The following is a 24,224-nucleotide window of genomic DNA, read 5'->3' as shown; positions in this document are numbered from 1 at the left end:
CAGAATAGATTTGACTTGGACTTTAAATTTATCAAATGGCAATTCTAGTAACGACTGAGGAAGTTTATTATAAAATCGTATACCTAGCCCCTTAAATGTTCCATGCACCTTGTGAAGCCTGTGAATGGGTACGCACAGTTTATGCTTGTTCCTAGTGTTGATACTGTGGACATCACTTTTCTTAGTGTAGAGATGAATATTCTGCCTAATATATAGTATGTTAGCAAGGATGAATTGAGATGCCACAGTAAGGATACCTATTTCTTTGAAAAGCTCCCTTAAGGAATGCTTGCTACCTAACTGATATATTGCACGAACGGCTCGTTTCTGTAGTACGAAAATGTTTTCGATATCTGCAGCTTTGCCCCACAGTAGAATACCATAGGACATAACGCAATGAAAGTAACTAAAATAGACTAATCGAGCTGTGTCTACGTCAGTGAATTGTCTTACTTTTCTGACGGCGTAGGCAGCAGAACTAAGCCTTCCCGCGAGGCTAGATATATGCGAGCCCCACTGTAGCTTTGCATCAACTGTTATTCCCAGAAACACTGTTGACTTCACAGTTTCAAGAACTTCATTATTTAGGATAATATTAGGTCCTAAGTGTTTCACATTAGGCAAGGTGAACTTAACACATTTAGTTTTTTTAGCATTAAGAACTAAATTATTTGTTGTAAACCAGTGCGTAACTAAGGAGAGCGCACTATTCACTTCATCAAATTGCTCTCTATTCCTATCAACTTTGAAAATGAGAGATGTATCGTCTGCAAATAATACTATATCACATATATTTTTCAAATGGAACGGTAAATCATTTATATATACTAAGAATAAGAAAGGACCTAAAATAGAACCCTGCGGCACGCCTAATTGAACTGGTAGGCCTGAAGATTTGACACCGTTGATGTCTACGCATTGCAATCTATTATTTAAATATGATTCTATGACGTTCAAAGCTCCGTTTTGAACGCCGTAATGACGTAACTTGCGTAAAAGTGTGTCATGTTGAACGCAATCAAAAGCTTTGGAGAGGTCGCAAAAGACTCCTATTGCGTTTTGAGAGTTTTCCCATGCATTAAAAATATGTTTTAAAAGAGCAACACCAGCATCAGTGGTTGAACGACCTCGAGTAAAGCCATATTGTTCACTATGGAGGAGGCAATTTACATTAAAATAACTGAGCAACTGCTTGAGTATTAACTTTTCAAATATTTTACTAAACGCAGGTAGAATTGAAATTGGTCTAAAATTACCAATATCCGACTTGGTTCCTGATTTAAACAAGGGAACGACTTTACTTTGTTTCATGAGGTCGGGAAATACACCAGCATCAACGCATTTATTGAATGTGACAGCTAGATAGGGGGCAACAATGTCAATTATATGACTTAAAAGTTTAATGGAAATACCCCAGTAATCACCGGTGTTTTTTGCCTTGAGAGTTTTGAAGACATTGATGACGTCTTGCGGCGTTACATGCTCAAACTTGAATAAGAAGTCACACTTGGGTACACAACTACGCAAAAGCTTCTCAGCATCAGTCGAAGAAGAATTTAAGGAGCGAGTTGTAGCTATGGGTATATCGGCAAAGAACTCGTTAAAGGCTTTTGCTACGTCGTCCGCATGACTAACAAGTTTGTTATCGACTAAGATCTCAAACTTCTTTTCATGCCTGACCGATTTACCAGTTTCGTTATTTATTATTTTCCATGTAGTTTTAATTTTGTTACTTGACTTTTTAATTGTATCGCTTATGAATTTAGATTTTGCGATATTACAAACCTTTTTAAATAATTTAGAATATTGTTTAACATAACTAACAAAAGCATCATCAAATTGATACGTTTTTATTTCATACAGCTCATACAGCCTCGCTCTACTTTTATAAATACCTGTGGTGGCCCATTGATTAAAGTTGGCCGAGGTACTTTTAATTTCCAAAGTTTTGTTTTTAAATGTGGAATCAAATTCTTTCTGGACAATACCGAAAAGTGATCCATAGATGGCATTAGGATCCTCGTTGTTAATAATGTTGGGCTTAATTTTTTTAACTATATTACATTTAAATCTGTTACAACGACTAGCTGAATGGGGCCTGCATTCAATTTTAAGTGGACTCGTATGAATTACCATGGGAAAACTCACTTTTTGGCCACAGTGGTCGGACGTGAGGTCGTTAAAGACTACAGTATTATTTGATTCAACAGAATCGGTAAATACATTATCGAGGCAAGTAGAAGAAGACGCCGTTATTCTCGTTGGTTCATAAAATAAATTCACTAAATTGAAAGATTTAAATAAGTTCAAAATTCTAGTAGTTAATGGAGAAGCCTCCAAGATATTAACATTGAAATCACCACATATAATTTTACATTTCTGACTTGATTTTAATTTATTAAGTGAATCTTCAATTACCGATTCAAATATACTGAAATCTCCCTGAGGGGGGCGGTAAACGCAGATTATAATATAACGCTCAAGTTCCACACAGGACAACTCTATAGTGCGCTCGATAGAAAGTTTAACTATATCCGGGCGTTGTTTACATTTTAAATTATTTGAAACTAGAATCAAGGAACTGCTGCATTATGTCTGTGCTGATACAGTACCTGTGTGCATTCTGCTGCAGATAGGCCCTCATCTCGCCGAGCGTGGCGAGCTCCATGACGATCCATATCGGCGGCGAGCTGCACACGCCGACCAGCCCGATGATGTGCGGGTGAGAGAACTGCTGCATTATGTCTGTGCTGATACAGTACCTGTGTGCATTCTGCTGCAGATAGGCCCTCATCTCGCCGAGCGTGGCGAGCTCCATGACGATCCATATCGGCGGCGAGCTGCACACGCCGACCAGCCCGATGATGTGCGGGTGAGAGAACTGCTGCATTATGTCTGTGAAAATATTAAGTATTCTTATTTATATTAGGTAGGTGTAATAGAAGCATTTTAACAGAATGTTGGTCGAGGGCAGTTATTCAAGTTCGGATAGCAAGCTAATGTCAGTAAGCTGCACTTCGTGTGGGCTAAGCTTATTCGCTAGGACAGTTTTCTTGTTGTGTCCGGAGAAGTGTAAGTTCAAAATTGGCTAGTATGGAAAAATCTGTAGTTACAACTACTAACCACAATTCAGCAGAGAACTGCTTTGTTATCATAGCTTGAAAAACTATCCTTGTGTGTCCCGGAGTCCCGGGCCTTTTTAGTTCGCAATTTTTCGTCTTAGTCTAGCATACAGATCTTCAATCGATTCTAGCCTAAAACATCCATGATTACACCATCTACCAGCCAATTAAAGACAATAAAACAAGTGTTACTCACAAGCCTCTTCCAGAAACTTCTCAGCGGTATCGAGGTCGGCGTCCATCTTGCAGGTCTTGACGGCGACGGGCAGCAGTGCCTCCCCCCGCGCCGCGCCCGCCGCCAGCTGCCGCCGCAGCGACGGGTGGTTCGATGACGTCACTTTACATGTGCCTATGGGATAATTGAAATAAATAATTATTTAATTATTGTAATATTTATTTTTTATTTAGACATAAAAGCCTAAAAAGCATATTTTTATTCATTTAAAGGCAAGTAATAAATGAATAATAAAAATAAAAATATGCTTATCTAATAGATACTTACTTATACCATTACAATAAACATTAAAAACTATCCCAGTAAAAGAAATAACTAAAACTAAATATTATTAAAATCGGGTTCAGTATTCTTTGTAGATCAGAAAACTGAAAGAATTTAATTATTCTTTTTGTCATTGGAAAATCACTAATGCCTATTTTCAGCAACAATATAAACATCGTTTAAAGAATTATTTTGAAAATTGACGTTTATGTGTCTACTACTGTGTGTACACTTAGGCTCTAGACATGTATAAGCACTAAAGTTAAAATACTTAATACAAAATATGTTTTGTATTTTTTTATACATACCTTTATGTACATCTCCAAACTGTCCTTCACCAATGATGCCGGTTAATTCTATTTGATTTCGTACTAATTCGTAATCTCGAACTGAAACAAAACGTAGCAAATCGGTAAGTAGATATAGTACCCACATATAAAAACTCGATAACACGTACACATTAATAACATATACATCCAATTACTAGTATATTATTTTATCTTAAATTCTGTTTTTTAATCTCGTAGACTAAATTGACACTTGCAAAATGTCAAACTTCCAAATAATTTTGCTAGCTCTGTGGTGCAGTGTTGTACTTACGATACCGGTTCGTTGAATCGTAACTTTTTATCTATAATAGACGAATTTAATATTCATTCAAAGTTTTATATTTAAAATTCACGTACGTACACATGGCTGTACGACGTGCTACAAACTGCCAGGGATATCTGACCACGCAAAGCCATGCGTAATCATCAAGGATAAGCCCATTATTTCAGGATGACTTATTGTAAAAAGTTACGATTCAACGAACCGGTATCGTAAGTACAACACTGCACCACAGAGCTAGCAAAATTATTTGTAAGTTTGACATTTTGCAAGTGTCAATTTAGTCTACGAGATTAAAAAACAGACTTTAGTTGTTCCGTTCACCACACAAACAAACTTTGCAAACAAAAAATAACTCCGCAGCAGGCCTCCGCAACAAAATAGCCTGCATTTTAATAGATTGTACGTAGCTGCAAATTTGTACAGACTATGGCAAAATTAACCCTAGATTCCACAGTTACGTCAATTCTTATATTAAACCTATAAGTAATAAATACCCAATATAGTATAAAACATTGTGCTAAAAGCGTTAAATAAATAAATAATAAATATGTTACCTGCGGGCGTAGAGTAGTCCGCATCGTCATCAACAATCTCGGCATAGTCTTCAGAGAGCAGCGTGGCCGTGTTCGCTTCCCACGAACTCGTCTTACCTTCTGACGAACTGCTGCTCATTTCAGCTGCGGAAAACATATTGTGAATTAATATACTTAAGTAGGTATATTATTACACTAAACTCTGAAATGTAAAGTTCATTATACTACATATTTGTCTACCGCAGTTAAAATTGCGTCCCGTGGAAACTAATTTTCGTTACTGGCATAAAATATATTCTACTAGCTTTTGCCCGCGACTTCGTTCGCGTGGAATATTTTTGGTTTGACCAATAGATGGCGTTAACTGTCCGGAATAAATTTTATTTTTATATTTTTTGAAATAAAAACTATCCTATACCCTTTCTCAAGTTTCAAACTATGTCTGTACCAAATTTCACACAAATCGGTTTAGTAGTTTAGGCGTGAAGAAAAGACAGACAGAAAGACAGACAGAGTTACTTTCACATTTATAATATTAGTTAGGATTAGGATGTCACTCAGGGATAGTGGAGCTTCAGAACAATGGAATAAGTTTTAAAATCGGATCAGACTCTATGGCACATATAAACAAAAAAATCTTTCCCCCTTATTGTATTAGTGAAGATATTAATTTTATTATCTAGCTACAATATGCTTAAGCAAAAAGTTACAAAAACAAAGTAGGTTAGCTAAGCTACAGATATTTAAAGGAGGTAAGGTACGGAAGGACAAAAACATGTATTCCAAATTGGCAATTTTTTTGGCTATAGCAGTTATAACAGTTTATATTCATATTACTAGTTCGACATAATATAAAACCAGGGCTTTTAACTCACTTCTACACTGGCAGTTCAGTTGTTTCCAAACGGTTGCTTGAAATTAATATAAAATGTACATATAAATAACTAGCATTAAATTAACTCAGTGGAATATATGTATTATAAAAATAGAAAGTAGGTATGGTTTTTTGTATTAATTGTATTTATTAAACCTGAAAATAAAACACAAAAAACAACAACACAACAAATCTTTCATAAAGGATTATTTGAAACGAGACCAAGATCTTTTTCATTCAGCGGTTGCAATAGCAGTAATAATATGACAGAAGCACCTGTCTGTAAGGAAAACCATCAGAGTACACTGCAGGATAGACCAGACAACCAAGCTAAGAAAGCCGATCAAACATGCTCTCCACTAAAAGAGAATGCACAGAATAGCAACCAATGGCAACTAGACCGTTTACCTCCTGCAAAGAGAAAGAGACAGGAAAGTCCTACCGGGCAACAGTCAGCGAATAAAGGAATCAATCCTTTGGTTCCTACACAAAACAGATTTGATATTCTTAGTGATGAAAATAACGAAACTGAAAACAACAAAAAAGAATATGTCCCAAAACCAGAGCCGATCTTTATCACAGGAGTAATCGACATAATCCCGCTGAGAGACATCCTAAATAAGGCAGTAAACCCAGATAAATATCAAATGACTACACTTAGATCAGGGCATATCATCAAGCTTATCCCAAGCGACATCGAGACTTATAAAATAATAAGAGATTACCTTATTGAGAAAGAAATACACCACTACACATATAAATTAAAAAGTGAGAGAGCGTACCGAGTGGTTATCCGAGGCTTACATGCATCCGAAGATATATCACTTATTAAAGCAGAACTCCAGGACAATGGGCACGAAGTGAGACAAGTCGTGAACGTGCAACACCGCACAACAAAACAAAAACTCCCACTTTACTTTGTGGATATAGAACAGCGGCCTAACAACAAAGATATATTCAATATAAGACACATCGGTCAGGTTAAAGTTACAATTGAGGCACCATACAAGAAAAGAGAAGTTATACAATGTAAGAGATGCCAAAGATTTGGGCACAGCAAAAATCAATGTTTTCGTCCCTTCAGATGTGTCAAGTGCGGAAATGACCACCCAACAGCTACTTGCACAAAACTTCCTGAAACAGACGCTGTATGCGCAAATTGCCAAGGTAGTCACCCAGCTAGTTACAGAGGATGCAACAAATATAAAGAATATAAAGAGAGAATATTAAAAATTAAAGTAAAACCAGACTCCAACAAAGCAACTTTCGTTCACACCCACCAGCCAAAAGCTACCCCAGAAGAACCCCAACCCTCAGCTCAACCGAGAAGCTATTCCGACGCACTAAGACATAGAAAAGAATCCAAAAACCTGACCGACCAATCATTGTACACATTACAAGAAAAACAAATAAATGACAACTTGACGGACAATGGACCAAACATTACTAAAATGTTAGACATAATGTTCAATCGATTCCAAGAAATCATGAAAACCATGATGGACAGCATGATGGACCGGATGGTCCAACTAATCACAGGACTGGTCTCACAGAGGGCATAAACCTCCGTATACTCACATGGAATGCCAACGGGATAACTACTAGACGACAAGAACTTGAGCTTTTCATGGAAATGGAGAAAATTGACATAGCTTTGATTTCCGAAACAAGACTAACTCCGAGGTCATACATCACATTTAAAAACTACACAACCTATAGAACTGACCACCCTTCTGGAAATTCACACGGTGGGACTGCGGTTATAGTGAGAAAAAATATCAAGCATTATGCCTTAAACCCATACAAAACAGATAAAATTCAAGCAACTATGATCAAATTAAATTACAAAAATTCAGATACAACTATTGCTGCAGTTTACTGCCCACCAAGACACTCTATCAGTGCGGAAGAATTTAAAACATTTTTTGCGGAGCTAGGACCGACATTTATAAGTGGAGGAGATTGGAACTCCAAGCATACCTACTGGGGCTCCCGATTAATCAACCCGAAGGGTAGACAACTATACAAAGCCACAGTAGATATGAACCTTGATTGCATATCTCACGGTGAGCCTACATACTGGCCAAAGGATTTAAACAAAATACCTGATCTATTGGACTTTTATATAATAAAGAATATCAGCAGGAACTACACTAAAATAGAGAAATGTGAGGACCTATCGTCAGACCACTCCCCGGTTATTCTTAATCAAACAAAAGTTGCCATTCCCTCTGAGCCATCGACACGAATATACAATCAAAACACTGATTGGGACAAATACAAGGACATCATCTCTCAAAACCTAGAACTAAACATTAAATTGAAAACAACAGAGGATATTGAAAACAGTATTGAAAAATTCAACTACATAATTCATATGGCAGCCATCAAAACAACCCCTACAAAAAATACAAATCGCCCTCATAGAGAATATCCAAAGAAAGTAGTAATGAAAGCACTAGCGAGGAGAAAATTAAGGAAAGAGTGGCATAGGACTAGATATCCTTCGGATAAAACCAAATTAAATAGAGCCTCAGAGGAATTGAAGAAAATGATTAGCGACTATGAAAATCTCAGCTTTCAAAACTACTTAACTCGCCTGACTCCTAACAAAGACACTAATTATTCACTGTGGTGCGCGACTAAAAACCTCAAACGACCTGTAAACCACATCCCGCCAATCAAAAAAAGAGATAACACCTGGGCCAGATCAAATTATGAAAAAGCGACAGCTTTTGCTGTTCACCTCAAAGATGTCTTCACCCCTCTTGAGACTAGGAATGAAGAAAAGGATAAAGAAATTAGGGATTTCCTTCAATCACCCAACCAATTATGCCTACCACTAAGAGCAGCAACCCCTAAAGAAATTTCTAGAGAAATTATATCACTACCCACTGGAAAAGCGTCAGGGTATGATCAAATTGATTCGACCCTAATAAAGAACCTCCCGAAGAAGGGCATAATGTTTCTGGTGATGCTCTTTAATTCATGCCTAAGACTGAGCCATTTCCCATCCCAGTGGAAGATAGCACAGGTGGTAATGGTGCCTAAACCGGGCAAACCAGTAGAGGAAACCTTATCATACAGACCTATTAGTCTCCTCCCTCTCTTGGGTAAACTTTTTGAGCAAATAATACTCAACAGAATGTACGCCCACTTAGAAGAAATTCTCCCAGAACACCAATTTGGCTTTAGACAGAAACATGGTACTATAGAACAGGTGCACAGAATATCAAACACCATAAGCCAAACTATTGAAAACAAGCAGTTTTGTTCAGCAGTTTTCTTGGACATAAGTCAGGCCTTTGACAGGGTTTGGCACATGGGTCTTCTTTACAAAATAAAAAATCAGCTACCACACTCATTCTACTCCATTTTGGCAAGCTACTTAAATAAAAGGTGCTTTGAGGTAAAAGTTCAAAATGAAACATCAGAGCTATATGACATTAGCTCAGGAGTCCCACAGGGCAGTATTTTAGGCCCAGTTCTACACCTCATATTTACTGCTGATATACCAATAAAAGAAGATACTATGATAGCCACGTATGCAGATGATACTGCTATATTATCGGTGAACACCGAGGCTGCATCCGCATCAGCAACGCTACAAAGGCATCTCATAGAAATTGAAGAATGGCTAGGGTTATGGAGAATAAAGGCAAACAACAGTAAATCGGTCCATGTCACCTTCACTCTTAGAAAAGGCGATTGCCCACCAGTTACCCTTAACGGAGAGCAAATACCGCACTCTGACAACGTCAAGTATCTCGGTATGCACTTAGATAGGAGACTGACATGGAAAAGTCACATCTGGACTAAGCGGAAGCAACTGGATACAAAATTCCGAAGCTTGTATTGGTTGGTAGGCAAAAAATCCCAACTGTCTAATGAAAGCAAAATGCTAATCTACAAAGCAATCCTCAAGCCAGTATGGACGTACGGCATCGAACTATGGGGCACAGCATCCAGCAGCAATATTGATATCTTGGAAAGATTCCAAACCAAGAGCATTAGGTGCATGTATAACATACCTAAATGCATCAGCAATAAATATATTTTACGAGATCTAAATCTTAATACGGTGAAACTCCATCAGAAGTTCCAAGTATCAGACCAAGTTATCGAAACATGTAAATGCCTCAGCTACTAAACTAACAGGCACTGGCAGCGTTCAGCACTCAAGACTGAGGAGAAACAGTGTTCCCTCCCTCAAAAACCGTTTTCCAACATTATAAAGAGTGAAGTCAATGGACCCCTCTTTAAATTAAAGACACACTCAGGCTGAGGTCAAAGAAAATAACAGCTAAATGTGGAAAAACAGATTGCTGTGCTAAGCAGGATTGAGGAAAAAAAAAAAAAAAAAATTGTATTTATTATTTAATTCTTTTCACATTAAAGAACTAATACGTGCACTTACTCGTTCTATTCCATAAAGAGGTTTGTGATTCTGTGACCAGTCTACAGTATCCGTCAACTAAATCTGCTAAACTTTCTGCAGCCTGAAAACAAAACAAAATCTCTTAATTACAATCATTCATCTTCATTATGATAATAATATTGGCACATGCCGCAGTGAAGGAACAGTGAGTGCACCTGTGTCTGCGCAAATGCTCGTGCACTATATTATGTCCTGCGCAGCTGGCTGATCTCCTTATATACCTCCGCCGTGGTCGACAATCGAATACTATGCCATTATTATTATTTTGTATGTCGGTACTATAGAGTCCCGGGTTTTTGGGAGATTATTATTTGTTTGACTAACGTCTAGTGTTAATGATATAGTTTGTTATATTGCTAACCTCAACACTGCTGCACGTTATAGTAAGCGTTTCTGTTGCGCCCTTCACTCGTAACTGTAGCGCTGCCTTGCCGCATGAACCACTCTGAAATATTACACAAATAATTTAATTTAAAGTTAAGGTTTTATAAGCTTGTCGTTATAAGCTTGGTTGAACGGATTTTGATTATACTTGCCAATCATATAGCTTGTAGGTACTACATACATCCGAATTACATACCATAATATACGGTGTGTGTGTAATAGGCAAATTTGTGTGTTGCTGGGAAGTCGTTTTACCACTGTTTGTTTTTTCCAGCAATCATACTAGGAACTGGTTAAAGAGAGGTATTTTTGGGGGTGCTGCCTAATGTAATTTGACGCGAAGAAGTGCTTATCTATACAATAAGCCTCATTTCAACAAATGAGTCTGACTTTCTAACTATAAAATAACTGGTTCATATTTTGGAAATGTTTTTTTATCAATATGTTCATATTGTTTGCAGTAATATTTGTATCTGTACCTGCGTCTGCGACTGCTGCGTGCAGTTGGACTTGAGCGTCTGCACGGCCACGATGTCAGAGAACGATGCGATCTTCGTGTACGTGGGGGGCTCGCCCGCCTTGTGAGATACGTATGATATATCTGTGAAGATAAACATGGTATATGTAGCTTTATTTGTATTATAAGAGTGTTGTATTGGTTACTAAATCTACACTAAGCTGAAGAATTTGCTTGGACAAGCTAATCTGACGATTTACTGCACCGATTTGAAAAATAATGATGAACTCCTTGGAACTCCTAAGAACAGCTGATGATAATAGACTATAAGGTCATACAAAAGAAAACTAATTACAGGTACGTAAGGACTATCCCCTTTAATATTCTTGGAAGAAAATTAGGCTCATAAAGGTGATTTAAAATCATCTCTATAACAATGTAATAAAGTTCAAACTCGTACAACCTCGATGATCATGCACTCAACCTAAACTTCTAAACTCTATTACCACTGCAATAAAGTTCAAACTCATCTATAAAAAGTCCGGCAGCCATCTACAAAAAAATAAAAACTAAATTCAACTCTATTACAACGACAATAAAATTCATATTCACCTATAAAAGGTCCGATAGCTAACTCGACGGGTATAGCCCAGCCGGTACCGAGTGCTCCTGTGAACGTCTCCCGGTCGTACCCGTAGTGTGTGTGCATGGTATCCAGGTATTTCAGCATGCATTCCGTGTCGCTTAGGTTAGCCACCTGCGGGGAATGGTAGAAGAAATTAGTGTGATTATATTTGTGGGGCTTGTGGCTAAGTAACAATCATAAGGGTCGATGGAGATCATAAAGGGTTAAGCAATTCTTCATGGGGCCAGTCCGTGGATTTGACCATATTATCATAACCAGTTCCTTCGTGTTTCGGAAGGCACATTACATAGGTGGGTTCCGGCTATCATATATCAGTCTGTGGCAGTCGTGACCGGTAGTCAGGCCGCCAGAAAGTCTGTCAACCAGTCTTACCAATATCTATCTCCTGGGTAACAGGGTTGTCCAAGTCAGACAGGCAGTAGCTCCATGTAAAGAAAGTACTGGTACCCAGGTGCATCCTATTAGACTGTAAGCCCCAATGTAGTTGAAAAAAGCCTAGGCAGATGTTATTACCACTAACTTCGAACATAGTTGGGAAAACTACACAGATGAAAAGGGCAAAGCTTCTAGTAACAGAAAAAGGCTTACCTTTTTGAACTGCTGCTGTATCGCTTTCTTGAGCACCTTGGGCTTGATGGCGTCGAGCACAGACTTGGGGAGGAACTTGTGCAGACCAAACTCCTTCTCCAAGTACTCGATGTTGGACTTCTTATCCAGAGATATCTGCATATCCTTACAGAAGTATCTGCAAAACGAAACAAATATTATATCAGCTAATCAACACGCACGCCCTATGTAGTGAGTATGGGAAAATCACCCCAGTTAAAGACCATTTATCGATGTGGGGTTTACCGCTTTTAGCAACTTTTCTATCAGGGCAGTTGAAAAAGAGATTTGATATTGTAATAATCGGAAATGAACTTGAAAGCACTAGAATCGGGCATCTCACTGGACAAGACAGTTTCAGCCATGGAAGCAAGAAAACGGTGTTGGTAAAGTAGGTATACAATGTATGTCGGTACTCACTTTATTTCTAAACAACATATTTGTATCGCCAACTCCTGGTCTACCATAGGATGATTGGCGTTGAGGTAGTCGTGTCGCACCTGCAATTAAAAATAACAAATCAATCTCAGTGCATTACATGAGACACAACGACATAACACACATAACACAGCGAAAAAAGCGATAACTCAATGTTAGACACTGGTGATCTAGTGCACCCAGTTAGTTGTATTATTCTTCGGTCGACAGCTTCTAGCTGTCTGTGTAGAAAACGACTTTGCTGTAGATATTGTACAGTCAACTGGCTACTCGTTTGTTTGTTGATTGGATAGTCACACTGGCTGAAATCCTCCCATTTCAATAGACGAAACTTCCAGGACCTTAATTTTCTACTACAAGTCTGACGATAGACCCTCACCTGGTCGTAATAATAATGGAAGGTGACTCGATCGGCGTCGCAGAGGTCGCGCAGATTCGCGGGCAAGTAGCGCACACGCAGCTCCAGCCGCCACTCGCTCGCCGGCCATTTTGTCAGCAGCTCCGATACCGGCGTGTCTTGGTGGATCCAGCGGATCTGGGAAGAATATACATAGTAGTTAAGTTAAGAACTAGTAAAATTCGATAGGTACTTTTATTGAACGGTTAATTTCTATGCAACTTGTATGAATTTTGCAAATAATGACGACATAGATTTTTCACATATTTGGAGTTGTAGGTAGGCATACTTAATTTACTTTTATATTTATCAACTAAAACAAAATCCGTCAAACTATAAATGAAAGTGACATTATTTTAAGATGCCTTAGTGGTCGCAATCGCGGCTGGCATACACAAGATGCCGACATCACTATATAGGTACTAGAAACTGTCACAAAGCAGCTTGGAGTTTTGAAGTTGGTGGTGTTATAGCCTCGCGTCTAGGAGGACACGTCCTCGAATGCTACTCAGTAGCTGTCTTTGGCACAATTACACGTCAGAGACCGTCAGGCGGATTAGAGAATATGTTAGGGTAGGTACTAATGTTAGGGTCAGTCAAGTAATTAAACCTGCAGCTTACGCTATAAGAAGTCTTACCTTGCCAGTAGTAAGCCTCTTAGCCCTTAACGCATAACAGGACGTGTAGACCCTGTCTCCGGCCGCTAGCCTGGCTGCCAGCAGCCTGAGCACGGACCTCACATCCTCGTCAGCTGATGCGCGCACCACGTTGAACCCTCCGTTCGGAAGGTGCACCTTCAATGTGGACTGGTCGCCTGCTGCGGCACCTGAGAAGAGATGGATGACAATTTAAGAAAGTTGGATTTCAATGGTTTTTGAGAATAAATGAATAAATGATCTTTAACATGTAGAAGTAGATAGAATTATGATGATATTCAAGTAAATATGAAATTTTGGCCACATAAAAAAGGATTACCTACATTATAGGTAGGTATAAATTTTATCACAATGTATATTATGACTTGCGGAATCATGCTAAGAATCTCTAGTAAATATCATAAAATATCAGAATAGCAGATATTTTTTACAGCTTCATTCTAGTCTATTTTAACGAAAGCCAAAAGATGTCGATGCCGATGTCGACAATTCTTTTAATGCTTCGTTAAGCATCGTTAGTAGAAAACTAGTCAAATGCAATACTTTATTTAACTGGTAAAAACGTACGCAAATGCAAACTATGACGTCAGAGATTTTTCATTTTTACTTGTATTCAAATATTATATTAAGAATAATAATTATTATATCATGAAAGAAATCTCCTTTAAAACGGCATAATTTGAAGATACTTTACCAAATCAATAAACATATATAAAGAAACTACTCAATTCTCTATTCAGCTTATCGACAATGGTTCCCTGATTCCTATGGGCCCAGACTTTTATGGCGACACTTTCACACTGAGACGATATTCTAGTCACATCCCTTTGATTTATGTAGAGAGATCCTACTGAGACTCGATGATAAATCGACTTTAAAATGAAAGTCGGGAGATTTTTATTTTATGCTACGTGAGCATTGAGTTGGATGTGATATATTGGTTTTCTTTCTTAGTTACTTTAGTTACTGTTTTTTCTAAGATGCAAAATCGATAGCAGTTTTTTTTTCTTGGCATCAATCAATTGTACACAGAACGTACCTTCAATTTTACCGACAGACGTTTAAGCAATAGGTCGATTAAACGACCACTTTTTTACTGCGAAAATTTTCGTGCTACCCTTCTTTTTTCCGACCTTTGTCTGGGAATCAGTCGTTTTTAGTTTTTAGGAACATAAGTCCCAAATAAAACACGTACCCGTTATTTACGATAATCAGGTACTTTTCTAAATCGTTTACCTTGTTGTTGGAATTCGCACAATATAAATGAGGTCTTAATGTATTTAAATTCGTTAGGAGGAGCTAACATTACAACCCAAGACTTCCAAGGTGACTTAAACATCCAGTACTCATACATAACTTTACACTTCACTGAATAACAACAAAAGATACGATCAATTCCAACTAACGAAACATCAGGTGAGCCATTAGACAACAGATCAAGTTCCCAGTAACTGCACCCACTAACTCCATGGTTAATGGTTGCTAAGTAATGAGGTTAATAAAAACTGTGAGTAAATTAACACCAGTGGTATTGTCAGGCGAGTTGGGTGTGGTGACTAGCCCTAGTGGTTTACTACCCTAAATACTGGTCGTAATGTTTGTTTTGATGAATGAAGAGTTATACTTTCATTAGTCGACTAGATCAGCTAGAGGTTTCACTTGTGGTACTCGGGAACTACTCCCCGAATATGGATAAATAGTAGCATTTAGCTTTTCTTTGATACATAGGCTTTCTAAGTTTGTAAGAATTAAAAAAAGTCGGTCCAGTAGTTTCTGTGTTCAGCGCGGTCAAACAAATAGGTACATCCTTCAGATTCATAAAATGTGTTACAACTACCCACTTAAATTACCTGTTGAACGCAAGTGTTGACGCAAATCCTGAACACGGCTTCATCAAAAATTATAAGTTAACGTAAATCATACCTGATTATATTTTTCAACAAACAACTACCTCAACCAACCCCCTTTGCGTCGAGGTTGAAGGTTAAAAAAATCTTTTTAACATCACCTTTGAAACACAATTCGCACACGGTAAAAAGGGGCAACATTAAAAACTCTTTCTTAAAAACTTTTCAGACGCAAACTGCGGTTCCTGAAAGTTTTTCACACACGGTTGTAACTCGCCCGTATTTTAATTAAAAGTGTGCGCGGGTAATATAAAACTCGTCTCATTAAAAAAGAACAAACGCCGTCCCGACGTTTAAGAGTACCTGCAGACTGCAAACTAAATAGTGGACCGACAGTTGACCCGATGGTGGGCAATTTTTTTTTTAAAGAAAATCTTGTTCTAATCAAAGTTTTCAGTCGATCTGCTAGTACCACTAGCTAAATAGCTGACCTTTGTAATGTGCGTTCTACCATTGATCTTCATGATTATATCCTCCTAGCCGATTATCAGCCATGGCAGCTGTTCTCATATAAGGAGATCAGCCAATTGCGCAGGACATATAGTACACAAGCATTTGCGCAGACACAGATGCATTCACTATTCCTTCACTATAACCCGACGGTGATGGGACGGTAAACCGACACGACCGGAAAGAGATCAGGCGCAGGACCGATATTTAGATGCTCTCCGATCTTCCAACTGATTTATGAGTCCAAACTAGGAAGTGGTGAAAAGGGGGCGTTTTGGGGGTGCTGTCCATTTTTGACTTTGACTTTGACAAACAAACTATCGGGCGATGAAAAGTTTGCAGTGTGAAGGTGTTAAGCCGTAATATATTGACGGAGGAGGTAAGAGGGGGTGAGGGGACGTAAGGGGAGGGGTGTGCGTGTAATCGGGTTTCAGGAAACAAAGACTTTTTTGTCAAGGCTGCTGCGGTAGGGAAATGTATGGCCCTTTATTGTTGCGAATTCTTTTTCCAAGTTTCGCTTTGTAAAACACTTTTGAAGAGGAAAATAGAGGAGGGTAGTGTGACTTTTTTTGTGAGCAAAAGTAGTTTTATGACTGTTTTAAATATTTTTGTATACTTCTACCACAACAGAACTTAAATAAATAAGACCTTTCTTTCAATAGCATTAAAAGAATACTAAAAAAAAGTGCCAACAACAGACTTGGTGTTGATTCCAAATATATCTTTGGTCCAAATATAATCCAAATATAACCTCTGACCTACCCCTTTCTCATTTATTGCCTTACATAGACAGATTAGACAATTTTTTTTAACGATTTCAAAAATCATCAACATGACCCCTCCCGCTGTGGGTTAGCAGCGGAGAGGGAGTGTCAGACTTTTACTGACTAAAAACCGCCGTGTTCCATCGTAGGCCTTTTATGTACCAGGGCCGTGGTAACTCCTTCGAAAAATCCCGCAGCCCCGACATACACTAACTTTCGTTCGCACATAACTACCTAATATCTTAACAACATATAACACCAATTTGTGCATGTTTCACTCACCATGCGCGGGCGCCGAGTTCTGGTGGCGCTTGGGCGAGCCGCCCGGTGGCGCGGGCTGCATGGCGCGCGCTAGCGGGCCCTCGCCGCAACGCCCACCGCCCTCCGGCTCATGGCTGTAACAATATAATGTTTTACTTTAGTCATTGAACTGAAAAATATTAAAAAACAAAATACACGTCAGTTTTCTTAAAACATACTGTGTAAGTTTACAAAGTAAGCAGTTGTTTTAAGACTATGTCTTGGGTGAAATTGGGCCTAAGACTACTTGGCAATTGAGAAGAAAGCAAAAGCACGTAGGTACTTAGGTAGGTAATGCAAGGGTCTATCCATAAAAGGTTAAGCAACGCTTGGAGCGGTCGGTACGTGGATAGGAGACCGTCATCATAATTAAATTCCCCCGTGTTTCAGAAGGCACGTTAAATTGGTGGGCCACAGCGCTCATTTGAACATCTTTCGCAGTCATTACGGGAAGTCAAAAGTCAGAAAGTCTGGGAAGGGTATACTATAGGGTGCTAAGCAAGCTGAAAACCATCCTATTACCACCTTTACTAGACATAGTCTGAAGAATACAAAAGGCTTATTAACTTACAACATTTACTATTTCACAGTTCACGCCTCATAAACCAACACTTTACTTCCTCATATATGTAAACTAATTCTCCATGTAAAATATATTTTACACAGTCCATTTACTTTGTAAACGTTATGAAGAGCTCTGTTAAGCACACACATTATTATTCATGAAAATCATAACGTATAAGTGTCTACCTACATAATATAATTTTAACTTATAAAGGCATAGACTATAGACTATAGACTAGCCGATCTTTGCATATCTACCTTCTTTTCTTTCAAATTGTCTATTGTAATAATAGAGATGATTTTAGTTATTTTGGTATTGTAACACAAAGGAAGAGTTTTTTTTATCCTTTGTGGGAGCTTCACTCAAAAACTACTAAACGAATTTTAATGACATTTCTGTTGTTACTATTTTAATGACGTCGACAGACAAAGGATGCATTTTTACATAGGAAAGTTTGTTTGCGTATCCACTGCTTAGCTTATGTAATACATTTTACGAGTAAATAGACTAAGAAAACCTTTTATTACTTTTAAAAAATACAAACATTTGAACCTCTTTTTTGGGAAATCTGTTAGAAATTAAAACCGTGTTTATGTGTAATAAATAGTCTTAAAATAAAACAAAGAAAAAAACGAAACAAACGCCACACTATGTTCTCTATTCAAAAATAAGAAAATGGCCGGCCTTAACCCAAAACTATTGCAAGGAAAAATACCCGTAGCCAACCAATAGTGCCAACATAACAAAATTCGTCAGGCTAGTCAAGGGTTCAAAAAACGTCAATATGGCGACACGCGTTGGTCAACACACACGGCAAACTTTTAGTTGGCCGATAGTTTGTTCGGGCTCATAAATCATACAGAACAAAGAATGTATCAGGATGGCACCTTAAAGTGTAGGCCCTTGCTGACATTGAACATCCATGACAGTCGTTACGGGTAGTCAAAAGCCAGTAGGTCTGACACCAGTCTAACTAAAGGGTATTGGGTTCCCCGGGTAACTGGGTTGAGTAGGTCAGATAGGCAGTCGCTCCTTGTAAAACACTGGTACTCAGCTGCATCTGGTTAGACTGGAAGCTGACCCCAACATAGATGGAAAAAGGCTCGGGAGATGATGATGATAAATCATACAGAAATGAATGCCACGTACGCACATAACAACGATCAGGTATATGACGGTATCAGACCGACTCAAAACTATGCTTGAATTCATGATTTTCTTAATTTTTTTATATATTTTTTCTTACTACCGGGCCAACTATCGGCCGACTGTTTAGTTGAAAGTGTGCCGAAGACAAACCTTCTTAGGAAATATTGAGCACTTTTGTATACACTGGCCGGGGATTTGAAAAGGCCTTTTGTAAAGGGTAAAAGGAAAATTTGCGCGTGTGTAGTTATTCTTAAGTGCTGTTGATTTCAGCTATTGTTGTTTTTTCAGGAATGTGAAAGATGGTTTGAACTAAAAGTTTTTGTGAAAAGTTAGATTTATACACAAACGTATTTGTGTCGTGCCTTTAAATGTATACCGCGATTCAGTTTCGATCTTGTATGAATAACGCGAATGTTTAAAAATCATAATTTTTAATACTACTATTCATTTTTGATGCACTAGTATTTTTTATACAATGGGCGAAACATAAATTAGAAGATTGATTTGTCAATAATGTCAACAAAAAAAAAACGTATATGTAGACCTTATTTTTTGTTTACAAAGCTCTATGACACTATACCTTTTGTTCAATCATCCATTTAAATACCTAGGTAGGCACATATCAATCAATATGATTGAAACAAAACACGAAATCAAACCATAGTTATAAACAAAACACAATAAAAAAAAACAAAAGCCAAAGTAAACAATCGTATCCTTCCTTCATAAAACCTTAAGACTTTACCCCGACATGAATTTGTTTTATTTCGTTGCAAATTACCGCATAAGAGGATTACTTTGCGTACATACATACATACGTAGTACCTAGCTACCCCACAGTGTGGGGAAAACATGCTGAGTAAGCCGAAAATACGTACAATACACGCATGTATTGTGTATGTGTATTTGTGGTAAAAGAGTACAAGAAGGGCTAATGCTTCGAACATTATAGATGTTAGTATGGAGTACAAAGAATAGACATATTGTGTTTTCAGGGTTGTAAACGGGAAATCGTAGTTGAAACACATTACATTTAGAGCAATTTTATGTAAACCTAGAACAGAAACCCCTACCACTATCGAGTTCAATCCGTGCGTTTTGTAGAAACTATTTCACGGACCCCGAGTAAAGTTATCTTTCTCAATAATGGGGTCTTTAATGTTGAACGAATTTTTAGAATTAGAATTTCAAGTCAAGCAAACAAACTCTTCAGCTATATACAGTTAGATACTAAGTATAGATTAACTGTATATTATAATATTTATTAACGCCACAAAAAGACAGGCTTAAATTGTTCATTAAATATAAGAAGCAACATTAACGCTAAATTCAAGAAAACCTATCAACAAAATCGGCAAAAAGCTATTATTATCCGTTTCGCGTATTCCAGCCATTTATAGATCACGGGGCCAACATCCTCTATAATTGTTTTTGATATAGGTAACGTCAGAATCATCGCCTAAAATAAGAAACTAATTGAACTTTCTGAACAACGCGATACAAACATGAGAGTAATTTCATTTCGATTCCGCTGTAGGGATCGTTCAACCATCGATTGGTTCCAATCAAATTGACCGCAAGCTATCCGAGCCTTTTAATAAACCAGGGGTGGTCTCTACACGACTACCGAGTACAGAGAACATACAGAATATCGACTTACAACAAATACTCGATTGACAAACATATCTCATTTTGACCCAGTGTTAATCCTCCTTAGGTGCTACTGGTTAACTATCATGCCACAACCACTGCATCGATTTAAATGTAACTTGGTACTCGTACACTGTACAAAGATAGTTTAGCTATATGTAGCCTGAGAAATGATATAGGTAAGGGCACTACTTCTCGCACTAACATAAAAAGCTATGTTAGTACGATGTATAAGCCAGTTCCGTCAAAATCCATTTAGTAGTAGGTATATAAATAACAATCATCGTTTTCTCGTTTATAATATTAGTATAAACTGCAAAATTGTGAAAGCATTCTACAGGAAAGTTTCACTGAAAATCTTTCGCAACTACGACTATGAAAAATGAGTGAACCTTCTGCCAAGGATATACCTCTATGTCAGCTGTTCCCAAATGGGGTTCCGCGGAACCCTGAGGTTCCGTGACAGGCCCTCAGGGGTTCCGTGGAAAATTCAAGATTTCCATATGGTAAATCGTTTCACTTTTGACAATATTAAATTATTATTAATTTTCTATTAAATTGTTTTAAATATTGCATTCCAAAATTCCATTTAGGCACCATGTAGGTGGGTACCACCCGGGAGTGTAAGAACGAGTTCGCGACAAGTGGCGGGGGAAGGCCACGGCAGCAGATAATTTAATTCCGTTTTTTACAAATTGTAGATTAACTTAATACCTCCAGGTCTTCGGCAATCGGCAAAAGTAGGTAGCGAGTCGGCCAAAAATCACCGCATTTTTTGGGCTTATTTCATCGCCAGGATTATACGTTTTCATACATTTGACAGGACGTGAAATGACACGGCATACGAGTATTTCTAGTGGCTATTTTTACCATGAATCAAAATGTGACATTATTTCCAATTTTTGCACCTCCGCGAATCCGAAAATTTCGCGCTCGCTTCGCTCGCGACTCCATGTTACGTGTGATGCTTTTATGTTCGTTTAATTGCTCAAGTATCCAACACCGAAAAAATTTCGCACTCTTCCGTCGAGGTTTCCTTTGATGTTTATTTTTTATTCCTCTGGTTCAGAAAAAGCAATAGCGCTTTCTTCGCTAGCTACTCATTCATTTGCATTTCCTTTTTTGTGTGGATATTGTACTTTTTGAGACCTTATTAATTTACAATGGTTTTGTTTATTTTGTGTAGGTACTTAAACTAAAAAAAAATCGCGCTCGCTTCGCTCGCGATACCGACTACCACAGGGTTCTTGGAACTTCTTCTTTTAGTTAAAAAAAAATGCGCTCGCACCTGTACAAACCCAATCTATTTCTTTTTGCGTTTACTTTGTCAGTCTTCAAACTGAAAACTATTCACATAATACACAAAGTCAAGGGCGGCTAAATTGTTTTCTGACCCGTGTGGCCATGCTACGCCCGAGTATAATGAATATGTCTCTTACCATATAACCATTTGGTGCGCTACCACGCGCCACGAGCCGTACCTAAGTGAATATACGTCTTTAGTTTACTTCTTAAGCTAAGGCTCCGCCGAAAAATGGTGAGACGAAAAGGGTTCCGAAGCCAAAAGAATTCGGGAACCGCTGCTCTATGTACCTCTCTACTCCATTTTCCCTCACAACGTTCGGTCTCAGCTTACCCTTACATTATGAAGACATTGTTATGATCTAACGGGACTTTAGTTTCAGTATTTAGCACGTTAACGTTAACATAGCCAGCTAACTTCAGATGATCCCGCCCGTAATGGTACATTCTAGAACATTGTATGGTTAAGACAATATTCTGAGTCAGTCTGTGATAATTAAGAAGTGCTTTTCTTTATATTTATTTTATCTTGATTTAAAGAAGATTATAGATACTTACGACCGAATATTGAAACGCCACTCAATTTTAAAGACCGCTCAAATACCACTTACGAACATTGATAGGAAGGCTTATTTTATGTATTCTCAGCTTAAGAATATTATTATGAAGAAGAATTACTTGATTAAAGAAGAATTGCTTTGTTTGGATTAAGTAAGTTATCAATGAACGGAAGTGAAAAAATATGAGTCAAATCAATGCGTCGATTCTAATCAGTTTGTCGAGTGACTAAGAATTCTGTCTCTTTATCAATTGATATACGCACGTTCAATTTCTAGAACAGATAAAATAGGCCTATGATTTCTAGTAAGTGTTTAAGAGATTGAGAAAATATTTCAACACTGGTTGTGACCCGAGATTTCTCCCGCGTCCCAAGAGAATCTTTTTCCGCAAACGGGTAAAAAGTAGCCTTTCTTTCTCATGTTCTAACTGGGCTATCTGTGTTCCATCGTAATGCAGTTCAATTGTTTTGGCGTTAAAGCCCTACAGACTGACAAGTACACAGGATAATTATAACATTAGTAGTAGTAAAAATGAGGTAAAATATTGTAACAAAGGAAATATGACTCCTCCCGTTTCTAATACTTTAGCTATCTTTTTGTAACTTATATTCTTAGAACTATAAGGTAACCTTCAAATATTAACTAATATAGGTACATAGTAATTTAACTGCATAGATACGCAGCTTCAAAATAACGGACAAGTTGACCTTAAGTGTCAGTCAGATATGCTTTTTTGCTACCTTCGTTAACCGCAAAGGAGTTTATAAATTAACTGTTTTTATAACAAATGAGAATCATCAATGAGACGCCTAAAAAAAGCAAATCGAAAAAGGTTAGACTTGAAGAGGTTTTAATTTACTGCGTTAACAACAAAAACAGAAAAAAAAAGAATTTGTTTTAAATTTCGAACAAACGAATCTAGATTTAAAAAATGCAATGCAGCCAACATACAAAGAACAAAGACAAACAAGAGAAACACAAGACCACAGAAAAATATAGCTCTAAATAATTCTTGCGTTCAATTTAAAATCTAAAGCTAAACCCTGCTTAAAATACAGACTACCTTTGCCAACAGAGAAAGCGGGGGATTCAAAGAAAATTAAAAATAAAGAAAAAGAAACATGGAGACGACTTAAACCAGGTAACGTAGTAAAAACAAAATGGATTACCGTGTTTTCGATGCTAAAGTTCAAAGCAAATTTCAAGTTGATTTTCACTTTACGAAGGTAAAACAAGTTGTTTGTGCTCTTAAGGAAATCCATGGAGTAATGGAGTCGATATTACAAGTTTAGACGGTAAAGGAAAACGTGAAGTTGGTAGGTCTGTACCTAATTACTTAGTTTTGTTATGCATATTATAAGAGAACAGAAACTTTGAAAGCTAACGATAACTTTTCTATATTGTAGAGGAAAGATCAGATTGTTTGCAAATAGGGTCCGAAGATACGGAACCAATTTGATAAATTATATTTTCTTTCTGTTGGGAAGAAGAAGGTAGAATATGCCTTCGGATGACAAAGACATATATTTTATCCATCTACGAAAACCAAATCAAATCAAACCGTGAGAAACACCTAGATATTACATAAAATGATTAGAAATAATTTTTATTTCGCGTCTTCTTGGCTTGCGTGTTGAGCTACAATTTCTTTCAATTCAGTTATACCATTACCAACTACATCGGTCAGCTTAAAACTGGCCACTTCTATCCTAAAACCACTACACCATTCTTCACTAACTTCATCATTCAAACCACATCGAGTCCCAATCAACCACACAAAACCCAAATCTAGACTCTTCAGTAACTTCATCATTTCCCAATCAACCACAGCCCAAATCTCCCTCCCATGACCATAGGAAGTTGTAATTATAGCAGCACGCCTGTCCGGTGCCAGGGTTGGGGTGACCAGCCCCCC

At 37.8% G+C, this 24,224-nt stretch overlaps 1 protein-coding gene across 18 annotated transcripts in view; it reads right to left on the bottom strand.

The window, feature by feature from the left end:
• The window catches only part of LOC110379551 (focal adhesion kinase 1), a 179,420-nt gene that overhangs the window by 16,038 nt on the left and 139,158 nt on the right, over positions 1-24,224 (bottom strand). For 15 of the 18 annotated variants that reach the window (XM_064041580.1, XM_064041587.1, XM_064041588.1 and 12 more), the window contains 14 exons: positions 17,066-17,178; positions 13,645-13,832; positions 12,989-13,144; positions 12,592-12,671; positions 12,154-12,310; positions 11,532-11,676; positions 10,942-11,063; positions 10,440-10,523; positions 10,058-10,139; positions 5,642-5,677; positions 4,788-4,910; positions 3,930-4,010; positions 3,319-3,471; positions 2,613-2,895 (listed from right to left, as the gene is read on the bottom strand). In XM_064041580.1, coding sequence (XP_063897650.1) covers positions 2,613-2,895; positions 3,319-3,471; positions 3,930-4,010; positions 4,788-4,910; positions 5,642-5,677; positions 10,058-10,139; positions 10,440-10,523; positions 10,942-11,063; positions 11,532-11,676; positions 12,154-12,310; positions 12,592-12,671; positions 12,989-13,144; positions 13,645-13,832; positions 17,066-17,178 — 1,803 coding nt within the window. The remainder of the gene's footprint in view (positions 1-2,612; positions 2,896-3,318; positions 3,472-3,929; positions 4,011-4,787; positions 4,911-5,641; positions 5,678-10,057; positions 10,140-10,439; positions 10,524-10,941; positions 11,064-11,531; positions 11,677-12,153; positions 12,311-12,591; positions 12,672-12,988; positions 13,145-13,644; positions 13,833-17,065; positions 17,179-24,224) is intronic. The other 3 variants (XM_064041576.1, XM_064041577.1, XM_064041590.1) reach the window with 1 other exon arrangement.

Source organism: Helicoverpa armigera, chromosome 25 (assembly GCF_030705265.1).
Source record: "Helicoverpa armigera isolate CAAS_96S chromosome 25, ASM3070526v1, whole genome shotgun sequence".
NCBI classification, from domain to species: domain Eukaryota; kingdom Metazoa; phylum Arthropoda; class Insecta; order Lepidoptera; family Noctuidae; genus Helicoverpa; species Helicoverpa armigera.
This window is presented reverse-complemented; position numbering and strand designations above follow the sequence as displayed.